The sequence below is a fragment of the Zingiber officinale genome, chromosome 10A (genome assembly GCF_018446385.1).
Source record: "Zingiber officinale cultivar Zhangliang chromosome 10A, Zo_v1.1, whole genome shotgun sequence".
NCBI classification, from domain to species: Eukaryota; Viridiplantae; Streptophyta; class Magnoliopsida; order Zingiberales; family Zingiberaceae; genus Zingiber; species Zingiber officinale.
Genome location: NC_056004.1, coordinates 20,197,609 through 20,211,325, shown reverse-complemented (window position 1 = coordinate 20,211,325; position 13,717 = coordinate 20,197,609). Strand labels below are relative to the sequence as shown.

The 13,717-nt window shown below is 36.9% G+C and overlaps 1 protein-coding gene across 2 annotated transcripts; it reads left to right on the top strand.

Moving 5' to 3' along the window:
• Window positions 1-1,175: 1,175 nt before the first annotated feature.
• On the top strand, window positions 1,176-7,240 carry LOC122027907 (kinesin-like protein KIN-7A). Of its 2 annotated transcripts, none has more exons than XM_042586920.1 (16): window positions 1,176-1,394; window positions 1,553-1,650; window positions 2,138-2,445; window positions 2,576-2,665; window positions 2,757-2,857; window positions 2,944-3,057; window positions 3,137-3,218; window positions 3,293-3,360; window positions 3,453-3,512; window positions 3,589-3,713; window positions 4,543-4,741; window positions 4,831-4,962; window positions 5,047-5,136; window positions 5,227-6,156; window positions 6,243-6,568; window positions 6,668-7,240. In XM_042586920.1, exons 3-16 carry the CDS (start codon window positions 2,202-2,204, stop codon window positions 6,993-6,995), a joined length of 2,889 nt encoding a protein of 962 aa, XP_042442854.1. In that variant the 5' UTR covers window positions 1,176-1,394; window positions 1,553-1,650; window positions 2,138-2,201; the 3' UTR covers window positions 6,996-7,240. The 2 variants fall into 2 exon arrangements, with proteins under 2 accessions (XP_042442854.1, XP_042442855.1); XM_042586921.1 differs by having other exon boundaries at window positions 1,538-1,650.
• The last annotated feature ends 6,477 nt before the right edge of the window (window positions 7,241-13,717 follow it).

Below are 13,717 nucleotides of genomic sequence, written 5' to 3'. Positions count from 1 at the left end.
TTCCATAAACACTTAATTTTCAAAGTCAAAAAATATTTACTTTTTATAGAAGCATATTTGAGCTAATTTTCGATGGCAATCACAAGTGAAATAGCTACATTAAGTAGTATGTTAAAAGTGTTTACAAGCCCCCGATATTGTACATAAAAGGCCGTTAAATTATCACTTAGCTATTTATTATTCCATCCCTAAATATTATATATTTGTATAAATTTTTTTAAAATAAGACATGTAATTATGAGATATTGGACTTCTAAATCATGAACATTCTTGATTTAACTTGGTAGTTATGAAAAACTTATGACATTATTATTATTATTATTATTTTATGAAGTGTTTAAAAATGAAATGAAATAAAATAGAATATGGATTATTAAGAAATCTATATTTATAATAAAAAAAATTGAAATGATATTGTAACCACTTTGAATTTTATTTAATTGACACATGTTTTATAGAAAAAAAATAATAATAAACATTTTTTATTTTTAAAGTCATTAAATAAACTTTCTTTATTGATTATTATCAAATTGGTTTACCTTTTAAAATGCATTTTTTAAAGTGAACATAATTTTTGAATTTCACCTAGTAAAATTGGAGAAATACATATAGAAATTCATCCTCTCATAGCTGAGTTTTAAACTTCAGTCTGATCTATAAGAATCTAATTATAAATGAATATTTGTCCTTAAGCAATCATAATTATAAATCTACATCGACCATTCTTAAATCAACAAAACCTATTTACTTTAATAAAACCATTCACTTTATTAATTTTAGGTCAACTTAATTAATAATTAATTACCATTTTAAAAAGTGAATATTCATAATTAAGTTTTTTTTTTACCACAAACTGACAAAAGTAAGCATTGTTTACCTTGGTGATTATAAGATTACTTTATTAAACTTAAAATAGAAGTATGGTTGCATTTAGAGGTCATATAATGATAAAATATTTAAATTTTATAATTTAAAAAAAAACACATGAATGAAAATTAAATTATTCATCCATTTCAAAATCCTCCTAATTCCTAAATTAATAAAAGGAGAAAGATCAAAACAAACTTTGTTCGTCTCCGAGACTGAAGTGAACAGTCGGGCGCGGCGTGACTCGTGAGGCAGATTCCACGGGGCTCGTAATTATAACTCGGCGCTGACGGTTTAGCTTTGCCTCATCGGTCGACGCGCACTTAATCCCGGAACTAGCCGTTGTCCCTGCCCCGATTTCAAACGGCCACTTCTCTCTCTCTCTCTTCTATTATTCGTCGATTGATCGCGAACAAAATACCTTTGATCTCTCTCTTTTTCTTGTTATCATCGCCGCTCGGAAGCCTGTGGTTCGGATCCGGTGTTGAGCAGCGGCGAACGAGGTGGACGGACGGACCCATACCAAGGTGCATTGTGCTCCCCTTTATGTGGTGTATTGTCGGGAATTGTTCTGTTGATTTGTGGGTGGAGGATGACGGATCTGTTCTTGCATTCGCCCAAACGACCTTAGGGTTCTGTTGATCTGTTCTTGCACGTTACTGAACTACAGGGTGTTCTGCTGCAGAGGGTATCGTTTCCTTTCACTCGCGTCGGCTATTAGTCTCCGCGATCTCGCCGTCCACGAGCCGCGGGTTGGAACGGCGCGGCGGCATCGAATTTTGGGTGAAGTTCCGGCTCTTGATTATTTTAGATTCTTTCTTTAATTTGTCATTTTCGCTGCTAGTTTCTTGTAATCTTTAGCTGGTTTGCCATCTGGTTCACTTAGCTACAAATGAAAGCCTAGCGCTAGGTCTAATATTGTCTATCCAGACTACTCCGGGACTGAGGATGTGATTTTTCTCCCATCTTTCTTTCGGTGCTGATTTTTTTCATGGTCGATCACTGTGGAACTGTTATGTTGATCTAAAATGTACCTCCATTCGAGTGGCTCGCTAACAAAATGATTCTTTGTAAGTTTAAATTGAATCACTAACATAATGCATGCTCGTCTGTAAGATTAAACTCTTTGATCATTGTTCAGTGATAACTTAAACTCTCATCTTTCTCGACTGTTCACTTTTTGCATATGTTGCATTGACAACTAATGGCTAGCAAGTTACTACATTCCCTAATCATCCTGGAATACATCTGGTTTGGTTCGGTGTTGCAGGAGAAGGTTCTTCTCAACCTTCTATAAAGGCAAACATTTACAATAGCCCAACTGGTTATTTACAATGATGGCATCAGCTCGGCCACCTAGTACACCAGCCTCAAAGATTGAAAAGGTGCCAATCTGTACTCCTGGAGGTTCAAAAGTAAAAGAAGAGAAGATTTTTGTCACTGTACGTGTTAGGCCTCTGAGTAAAAAGGAGCTATCACTTAAAGACCAGGAAGCATGGGAATGCGTTGATGATAACAAAGTTGTGTTCAAGGTGTCAGCTCAGGATCGCTCCAATTTACCAACTTCATATACCTTTGGTACACATTCACGAATTTTAAGATATTCTAGTTCATATTACTTTAATTGCATAATGAGTATCTATCTGCAATTACTTTAATGTGTTATTTGTAATATGGATGTACTCACATTATTCACTTATTATTCCAGACAGGGTTTTTGGACCTGCCTGTTTAACTGACACAGTCTATGAAGAAGGAGCTAAGGATGTTGCATTGTCAGCACTAACAGGAATTAATGGTATGCATCATGAGATTCATTCTTTTTAATTAATACTTAGTGTGTAGAATGTTTTAAATCTCTTGCGGTGACACTACTATTGTATCTGCAGCTACAATCTTTGCTTATGGGCAGACTAGCAGTGGAAAAACATATACCATGAGAGGGATAGCTGAAAATGCTGTTAATGACATTTACAAGCACATACATAATGTAACGATCTTGAATCATATGTATGACTTAGTCTTTCATGTTTGCATTTCAAACTTTTATGTTTTTATTGTCTTGATGAGATTTAGACACCAGAGAGGGACTTTACTGTCAAAATTTCGGCTATGGAGATATATAATGAGATAGTGAGGGATCTTCTTAAGCCAGATTCTGGTCCCCTTCGCTTGCTAGATGATCCTGAGGTACTTCATTGTTTATTTTATCTAATTGTAATCTCTGCATTGTTCTTATGGAATTAAGCATGTAACACCATGTGCGCAGAGAGGAACTATTGTTGATAAGTTGGAGGAAGAAACAGCAAAAGATAGTCAGCATTTGAGACATCTAATTGGAATATGTGAAGGTTAATACATCTTCTCTTTTTTAGCAACTTGTGTCAACGTCAAGCACACTGATTTAAAATTCCAATGCTTACAGCACAAAGGCAAGTTGGTGAAACTGCCTTGAATGATGCAAGTTCCAGGTCACACCAGATAATAAGGCTGGTAAGTCTAATCACATTTTTCTCCTGGATTTTTAGGTTGGTAAAGACTTAAGAAAATTCATAGTACAAGCTGATGCATTTTTTGTTCCGCAGACAGTGGAAAGTGTTATGCGTGAGAATTCAGACTGTGTTAAGTCTTTTGTCGCAAACTTGGTGAGTTATTTTTACCTTATTTTGATGGTCATGTCCTGTGTTCTTGGATATTGTGATCAGAATTTCGCCCCTGCAGAATTTTGTGGACCTTGCAGGAAGTGAGAGAGCCGGGCAAACCCACGCAAGTGGTGCTAGGCTCAAGGAAGGGTGTCATATAAATCGTAGCCTGTTGAATCTTACAACAGTTATCAGAACCTTGAGGTAGTGCTTCCTCTTAATTTTCTACTTCAAGTTTGTTAGCATTACAGTTTACTAATTATGTCGACCTAAACGCTTGGTCTTCGGATGATTAATCTTTTCAAGGAAAATGACAGCTTGTGGTGTCAACTTCTATGTTTCTAAGATTGTAGAAGTGGTAAAGAACATAAAGACGCACACATAACTTTCTGTCAGTCATTTGTCTGCAACTGAATGGTTGTGAAAATCTATACTGCGTACTTGGTATGGCAATATATTAGGTAATTGGAATGGAAAGTTGCATATCTAGCAGAGAAAAATGGCATTTACTTGCTAGCTCGAAATAATAAATGCATTACTTTCTCCAATAAATGCAAATTTAGTATTTTAGCAGAAATTAATTTTCTTGTGATCATGATTTGCTAGTGGAGAGTTAGTAGGTGATATCTTCAGTTGTAAACTGAAATCCAACTTACAAGTCACATGAGGTGTTCACTCCATCACTTGTTCATAATTGATGAGAAACGCTAGGTAAGCATTATAATTATAATTCCTCATGTGAACTGAAGTATTGCTCATTGACAATCACATGGCCGCATACACAAAACAAATGAAAGAACCAAATTTATTATCTGTATAAAATAATAAGAAAACCCTTTTTGATATGGCTCTGCATTTTAATACTTTTTTTACTTCAAGTTGTTTCTTGTAGTAAATAAAAGTAATTGATGATAACTATGGTCAGAGGATCTGTGCGCCCCACAAATAAAAGTAATTGTCTCGATAATAGTTATAGCAAAACAATGTCAGACAGGGTTGACGATTTGATGTAAATCTCTTTTTTGCGGTGCAGTCAAGGGAAAAGAGGCGCACATATTCCATATAGAAATTCAAAGCTGACGCGTATATTGCAGAGCTCTCTAGGAGGTAATGCAAGGACTGCTATAATTTGCACTATGAGTCCAGCACTAGGTCATGTGGAACAATCTCGAAATACATTATTTTTCGCAACTTGTGCTAAGGAAGTGACGAACACGGCACAAGTGAATGTGGTACAAATATTGACACTTGGATACTTATTTAGCATCTGTTTGAGTGCATACGCTTTTCCTTCTAAATGTTGTGATTTTTTTTCAATCAGGTTGTTTCCGAAAAACAGTTGGTTAAACAGCTGCAGAAGGAAGTCGCGAGACTTGAAGCAGAATTGCGCACACCAGAAGCTTCCGCAAGCTCAGACGCTCTTTTGATTGAGAAAGAGTTGCAAATTAAGCAGGTAATTATACTGAATCAAAATCCCATTTGATCTTCGACGCATCATGATTAAAAGTACAAAGTCACGAGAGCAAACTTTTTCTAGATGGAAATGGAAATGAAAACACTGAAAAGAGAAAGGGACCTTGCCCAATCCCAATTGAATGAATTGCGTCGGAAAATGAGTAATTGTCAGGTAATGCTAAGAATTTCTATTCTAATAGGCGTTTGCTGTTGTATCTGTTGCAATCCTAATCTGTGGATTTATATCTGGTATTCAACTTAGGGTTTGAATCCATTTGATTCATCACCCCGTCGAGTAGTAAAATCTCTCACCTTTTCTGGATTGTCACCAAATGCAAGCGACAAAAGTCACAGGAAGGCAGAACGGACAAGGAACCCAATGAGGCAATCATCAACTATCCCATCCATGCTTGTTCATGAAATTCGAAAACTTGAGCAGTTACAAGAGCAGCTTGGAGAGGAGGCTAATAGAGCTCTAGAGGTTTTGCAGAAAGAGGTGGCTTGTCATAGGCTAGGTAACCAAGATGCTGCTGAAACTATTGCCAAACTTCAAGTAGAAATTCGAGAAATGCGTGCCTTTAAGTCTCCAAGTAAAGAGGTTGGCACTTGCAGCATGGATACCAACCAGAATGGTGGAGCAAACCTTAAAGAAGAAATTACAAGACTCCACACACAGGGCAGTTCCATTGCCAGTCTTGAGGAGAAATTAGAAAATGTCCAGAAGTCTTTAGACAAGTTGGTGATGTCCCTTCCCAGCAATAATCAGTTTGATGATGCAACTCCAAAAACTTTAAAGTCTCAAATCAAAAAGAAGAAGATGCTTCCTTTGACCATGAGTAGCAATGTTAACCGACCTCATCTTATAAGAGCACCATGCTCTCCTTTGTCAGCCTCCCGGCAGGTATTGGAATCTGAAGTGGAGAACAGGGTCCCGGAAACTGACACTGAATTCCACGAGAACATTTCAGTTTCAGAGAAAGCTACTCCATCGAAGAGTGAAGATGGAGGAGATATCTCATCAAGGGATGGTACGCCACGCTATCATCGTTCCAGTTCTGTAAACATGAAAAAGATGCAACAAATGTTCCAGAATGCTGCAGAAGAAAATGTGAGGAGCATAAGAGCATATGTCACAGAACTAAAAGAACGAGTTGCTAAGCTTCAGTATCAAAAACAGCTTCTGGTTTGCCAGGTCTCAAAACTGACTCTTCATCTCAATTTTTAATGTTTTCTATAAAGAATATTTTGTAAACGCTGGCTTGATTTTAATGGGCTCAGGTGTTGGAACTCGAAGCAAACGAGTCTGCTGGATTTGATGCGGCGGAGAGTGATGATAATATGTCAGATCTAGAGAAATCCCCTGATGCATGGAAGCTCAGATTCGAGGAGCAAATGCGTCAGATTATTATTTTATGGGATATTTGCCATGTATCAATAATACACCGCACCCAATTTTATTTGCTATTCAGAGGTGACACAGCTGATCAGATATACATTGAAGTAGAGGTTAGAAGATTGATATGGCTGGAACAACATTTTGCTGAAGTTGGTAATGCAAGTCCTGCTCAATTGGGGGATGACTCCATAATTTCTCTATCGTCAAGGTTTGAAAATTTTTCCATCATTATTGCTTCACAGTTTTTTTATACCTATTTTTTATTTTAGTATAATTTCAACTCTGGAATCTTTTGTTCACATTGCAGTATTAAAGCCTTGAGACATGAAAGAGAGTTCCTTGCAAAGAGGATGCAATCAAGATTGACCGAGGATGAGCGACAGCGGTTGTACATCAAGTGGCAAGTGCCCCTTGATGGGAAGCAGAGGAAGCTTCAGCTGGTGAACAAGCTGTGGACGGATCCGAATGATATAGCCCACACTGAAGCAAGTGCTGATATAGTGGCTCGGCTGGTAGGTTTCTGCGAGGGAGGAAGCATGACCAAGGAGATGTTTGAACTCAATTTTGCACTACCCTCGTGCAAGAAGCCATGGCTTCTTGCATGGCAGCCTATATCAAACTTGCTAAGGCTATGATTTGGAGCATCTCAAAAATGTAGCTACTCCATCAGGTCATCCTCATGCTATATAAAAGTAGAAGTGAGTGTTATCTGGAATGGTATCGGCTAACACAGTGCACATGCTGGCGGGACAAACTGAGGACGTAGTCATTCCCAAAAATATAGGAATTCAATTGAATTCGAAGGTAACTAGAGTGAAGTTTCTCTGTATATAAATGGTGCAGTTGAATGCTCATTTTTGCTCATGGAGAAACATTTAAATGTACGTTTATTCTTTCTACTTATTTCAAACATTCCCCTGTTTCAAAAAATAAAAATTAAAAAAATCCATGTCGACTGATGGAAGCTGTAGCTGTGCGCTAGCAGCAAATGATGGAAATGATGGCAGCGCCACAATCTCAGCAGCTAAGATTTGGATCATGATCCAAGGTAGACCGAATTTGTCGATTAATAGAGAAACTTTGTAAACTTCCATGTGAAAAAGACTATTAATTTGGAGTTAAACACTTTATGTGGGGTAAAACCTAATTTCGTCCCTCTAGTTTACTCTATCCCAACTTAATCCCTCTTCTGTTTCATGCGCCAAATACACTCGATTTCGTTCCTCTAGTTTATTCATTGTCCCAACTTAGTCCCTCTTCTTTTTTATGTGGCAAATGCATACCTTAACTTTGAAAAAATGTCTCAAGATCGTCCCTCTGTTTATTTGGATGTTAATTGCTGATGGAGTGTCTCCTTTTCTAAAAATTAATCTTACAACTATAACATTATCACAAAATGAGAGAAAAAACACGAAATCAAAATAAGGTGCATCAATTAAACCAAAATAAAGTACATCAGAATGAAAACAACACACTACCATTTACATAGAAGCAACATAATATCAATATTTCAACCAAAAAAGAGTCTGTTTGATATTCAAATAACAATAATCAATCCAACACACTTGATCAATACTAATTAAGTATAACCAAAAATAATACCTAAAATAGACAAATAACAATTACAATATCTGCTTGATAATTGATATACTTGACGATTCTGCTTATGTACGTCACAAAGTTCTTTCCATCTTTCACAAAATATTATTTTGCCCATTGAATACTTGCTTCACCTTAAACATAAAATTTTAAGAAACTAAAATTCATCCAATTAAAACAAGTAATCAAATACAATTCTATTTCACTTACATTGATTGATGGTATCGTGCGAGAGCTGCATTTAATCTTCACTTCAGTTATCTTTTGTCGTATAACCTGTAAGTAATCATGATAATCGAAAACAAAAAATGCATTACTATGAACAAAGTAAGTAATACACATTATGCTTTTCTAATATGTATAAAATTTGATAACTTGTAGCTTTTCTCTTTTGTTTGATACTAATGCATCATGCACTACCTCTTTCGTGGGATTGATTCTTTCTCCTTCATCTGGCATTGCACCGCTGCATTGTATATGTGCACCTATCTCCATTTCATTACATTTTCGTGGTACTAATTCATGCTCTATCCCTTTGCTTTGATGTGATGTTGTATCTAAATCATTGGATTTAGGTATCTTATGACTAATCTCACTACAACTCTTGCATTTGTTGTTTCTTCTCAAACCCGTCAGCTTTGTTTGTTTTGAAGTTGGTAATTCATCTGGATCCCGCCTTCTCAATTTTACTGGCCTACCAACTCCTACCAACTCTTTCTTTAACACTGGTGGCAATGGAGGGATTAAATGACATTTAGGCCACAAATCCGGTCCATTGAGGGGCATGATTGATCCACTATAACATCGTTTGTAGGCCTTGACACTATAATGGCTATGTACATAAGCTTCTGGATCTTCTCTCTTACACCAAATAACACAAATAGCATGCGGGCAAGGGATTCTTAGCAAAGAAGTCCCGCTCTGACAACCCGACGAGTCATCTACTAAAAAGGACTCTCCCCGTTGTGTGCCCCTCCTTGAATTATTCGGTCATGCAATACTTATTGAATACAAAGACCAAAATTAATTTCGACCCCGTCATAGTTCTCAATCATTTCATGGCATCGGGTGTGGCTGAACCATCTACGATGGGGGAAGGAAGGTCTGAGGTCATGACGGGAAAAGAGAATATGCTCTCGCATCGCTTTTTTTTTTTGTAAAAAGCTCGACCAGCGAGAGAAAGTGTGTGGCCCAAGCCAATGAAAAGAGGTTGATCCACTTCATTTTAAAGGCGAATGATATTCTTGTCAAATCCCATTTTCTACAACTGCAAATCATCCTACACAAGTCGACAGAATGCTATTAGTTTAGCCCAACGATCTGATAATGTATCTCGTCAGACATCATGGGACTATATCTAGATGCTTCCAAGTAATTCTTTCCCAACACCATCTTAATTTTAGGGCATATTACATCATTCCATTTCTCAGCATATTCATTTGAAATCTAATCATAAGTAAATTTCTTATTGTTTCAAACATGGGAATTATTGGTTTTTCTCTTGCATCCAATATAAAGTTGTTGAAGCATTCACACATATTATTAATAAATTTTGTCACATTTAGGAACAATGGTAAAATGTGACCTAAACCACAGGTTTTTTTGCTAATCACTAATATGCATTTTCATCAATTTTCTTCTCCATCCGTCTTTTGAACACTTCAATTCTTGTCACTCTCGTAGCAACCCAAAGAGCATTCTTAACCGCCACACCTCTAAAGCCATTGTGTTTCGTGTTGTTGTAGAGATGCCTCACATAGAATCTATTCTCACTTCTCAACATTTGGAATAATTGCTCAAAAGCAGGAATCAAACCTTTTTGTTTATCAGACATAAAGGTCCAACCATATTGATTCTCCAAACCAATATCATTGTCCAATAGTTGCAAAAACAATATCCAACTATCTTTCTTCTCTGTCAACCATGGCATAAGCAATAGGAAAAATGTTATTGTTTGGATCTAGCCCAACTGCTCACAACAATTGTCCTCCATTCTTGCTTTTCAAAAAAAAGCCATCAACACCAATCACATGCCTACATGCCTCTTTAAAACCTTCTTTGCATGCGGAGAAGCAAACATAAAGTCTTTGAAATCTTGGACCATCATCATCTTTTGTTAACTTTAGAATAACTGAAGCACCTACATCAGAACTCTTCAGTTCAGCACAGTATTTCTTATTTTGCTAAATTATTCTTCTATGCTGCCGTCAATTATCTTAAGTGTTTCTTTGAAATATTTGCCTTAAAAGTAGTCCATATCTCTTGCCTGAACTCGTTGGTCCCCAACTTAGGATTGGATTTAATTTTCTTTGTAAAAGTTATTCCCATCCAGGTTAAGGTGATGCCTTTACTGGTACGATTCAGATAGCAATTGCTATGTGTAGATTTCAATGTCTTTATTTGCCAACAAGAATCTTTATTCATTGGTGAGACGAGAATGTTCCATCCATAGCTTTCAGTTTTACCTCATCCTGAAGTCTAATTTTATCATTCTTGACAAACCTTGCAAGCTTCCCTCGTCTTATACAATGGTTTTCTATCGCAAACTTTACCTCTTCATTCGAATTGAATATCATACCAAGTTTCAATTCAGGATTTTTGAAATCTACATTCAGGTCATAAATCGTAAATCTTTTTGAATCATCATCTTCTTCTGATTCAGCAACACTCCCCAAACTATCACTATCTACACAACCATCATCTCCTTCATCTCATTGCATTATTGATAACAATTCATTAGAAATGTCTCCTTGATTTCCTAGATCCCCCCCCCCCCCCCCCCCAATTTTTAACATCCGGATCAATAAATTCGTCAAACAATTCATCATCTTCTTTAACACCAAAGTTATTATCATAAAATTCATCTCCATCTTTTTCATCATCGTCTTCCTCACTCTGGCTACCATTTATCATCACTTTAAGTCCTTTTGTTTTCTCTAAACCATTAGCAAGATCTATCTGATTGATTGTAACAACATAAACATGTTTTATATAAATTTCTACTTAAAAGTTTTTAGGAATATGATTCCTAATATCAAGTGCAATCTCGTCATTGTCCACATATCTCCCATTATTCAAAGTTCTTCCAATTTTGTGCCAAAATCTGAAGCTAGCTTCTTTGTACATCCTACTTCCTTAGCAAACCCCCAAGTAGGGGTGATCACGGATCGGGTTGATTCGGTTATTGAGGTAAAAAATTATCCGGCCCTACTAGATCAGATAATGCAAAATCGGGACCTACATCCGGCCCTATATCCGGCGGTTCTTATGTTTCAGATATCTGACGGGTTGTCAGTTATTTGGATATCCGACCTTATATCCAATGAAATATAAAATATAAATATAAATATAACAAAAAAAATAAAAAATTTTAAAATGATAATAGACATTACTCATTACACGTTATAGCAGCTAATCGGAAATAACTATTAAACGTGTAGCAGCTTATCGGCAGTAGTTACTACAACGTTTAATAACTTATCAACATTAGTTGCTACAAGTAGGGGTGATCGGATCGGGTTGGTTCGGTTATTGGGATAAAAAACTATCCGTCCCTACTAGATCAGATAATACAATATTAGGACCCTACATCCGGTCCTATATCCGGCGGATTATTTTTTTTCGGTTCGGTTCGGGTCGGTATAAGCGGGTTGGTCGATTTGACGAATTGACTGCTCACCCCTACCCCCAAGATCAATTGTTTCCATCTTTTCCATATCGACATAATCAAAAAATTCAACACTCTCACCTCTATATACTTTTTTCTTCCCACTAGTTTCCATCGTACCATTGTAATACAATTTGATTGAAATATAAGAATGCTCCCCAAGAGAGCTTCTATACAAATAATTCACATCTCAACAAATTTATCCAAAATATCATCCATTTGACAAAACCAAAAGTGACAAAGCTTCACATGTATAAACATTACCATAATGTGGGGTGAATTCCAGATAATGTTTGCTTCAATCATAAACCAACACCACTTGCACTTAATGTAAATCCGGCAACTAATTACATCCAAAAAATTAGACAATAATAATAGTCAAATTTATTGACAAAAAATAAATCCAGCAACTTACTACATAAACAAAATAATTCTCATAAATTTAAAATTTAGGAATGAGAATATATACAAAGTGGCAATAATTTGGAAAAACAAAACAGTTATGATAATATGGAAATAAACTTTGAATTGAAGTCATCATGTATTTATTTATGCCACGTACTTTGATGGGACCCAAGTAAAGCCAATAATCAAGAATAAAAAAAATCATATTTTTACACCTTTCCCCTATATAACTTCTTCCAATCGCCAGATTTTTCTTATAATTCTTCTCACTTCCAACTCATTTCTTTTCTTGAATATATATATATATATCGAGAGAGAAATTTTATGCTGCGGTGCCTTATGTGTGCGGTTTTGCTGCGGTACTTGCCACGTCAGCGAGAAAACACAAAAAACTGCTCTCCTCTGATCGGCCTGGACCGATCAGGCTCCAACCTGATCTGTCTGGGAGTCTCCTGATCGGTCTGTGGACCGATCAGGCCCTACGTTGATCGGTCCCCAGACCGATCAACCAACTATCTGTGAGAGTTGGCTTGTGCTCCTGATCGGTCTGGACCGATCAGGCTCCAACCTGATCGGTCTGGGAGTCTCCTGATCGGTCTGTGGACCGATCAAGCCCTAGGCTGATCGGTCCCCAGACCGATCAACCAACTCTCTGTGAGAGTTGGCTTGTGCTCCTGATCGGTCTGGGACCGATCAGCCTAGGGCCTGATCGGTCCACAGACCGATCAGGTTGGAGCCTGATCGGTCCAGGCCGATCAGAGGAGAGCAGTTTTTTGTGTTTTCTCGCTGACGTAGCAAATACCGTAGCAAAATCGCACATAAGGCACCGCAGGCTAAAATTTCTCTCTCTCTCTCTCTCTCTCTATATATATATATTAACAGTCAAATCTACCAACAAAAAGGAAAAGAAAATAGTAAAAGAAAAAAAAAATGGAGTCCCAATACAAATCTAGCAACAACGAAGGAGTAGCGAGCGGTGCAAATTTAACACATGGCACAGAAACAAAGTGGCTAACAAGAGGAACTAAGGAGGTTGGGACTTTGTACTGTGGGTTCTGACACTGGCTCTCTGTCTGAACTCAGAACACAACACACATGGCAATTTGAAACAACAAAAGGTTTTACATAAATTTTATGTCGGAGATCACTAGGAGTGGATGAGACTTCATCCCAGGCTCAATTTTGAAACACAAATTTGAACATGCAAAAATCAATGGTTTAAGAAGATTTTGAGAGAATCTCACGAAAAAGAGGGGGCGGGAGAATGAGTGTAATTAGGATTCTAGATTGAATTTTAGGAAATAAGACACTCCTCCGTTAGTAACTATTGCTTAAATAAAAGGAGGGATGATTTTGAGATATTTTTTAAAAATTAAGGGATGTATTTAACATATGAAAAAGAACAAGGACTAAGTTGGCATAAGGAGTGAACTAGAGGGACGAAATCAGGTTTTTTTCTCACTTTATGTCAATGTTTGAACTCGATATATTAGTATTGGAAAAGGAGGAGCTTTTTGCCTCTGCGAAAGCAATCGTTGGCAAACTCCCAGTCTCCCACCGATACGGAGCAATCTTTCGAAATGCCTATAAAAAAATCCTTAAAAATCCTTAAAAATTCATGAATACGAAACCGGGTAAAAAAAATCAAACCTCGTGATCAGGAGACACCTGCGTAAGTGTTGAGCT

Excerpts from the sequence above, each read along its gene's own strand:
- LOC122027907 (XM_042586920.1), top strand. The coding sequence starts at position 2,202 with ATGATGGCATCAGCTCGGCCACCTAGTACACCAGCCTCAAAGATTGAA. Across the intron at positions 4,963-5,046 it reads AAGAGTTGCAAATTAAGCAG|ATGGAAATGGAAATGAAAAC; the intron begins GTAATTATACTG and ends AACTTTTTCTAG. Across the intron at positions 6,157-6,242 it reads AACAGCTTCTGGTTTGCCAG|GTGTTGGAACTCGAAGCAAA; the intron begins GTCTCAAAACTG and ends TAATGGGCTCAG.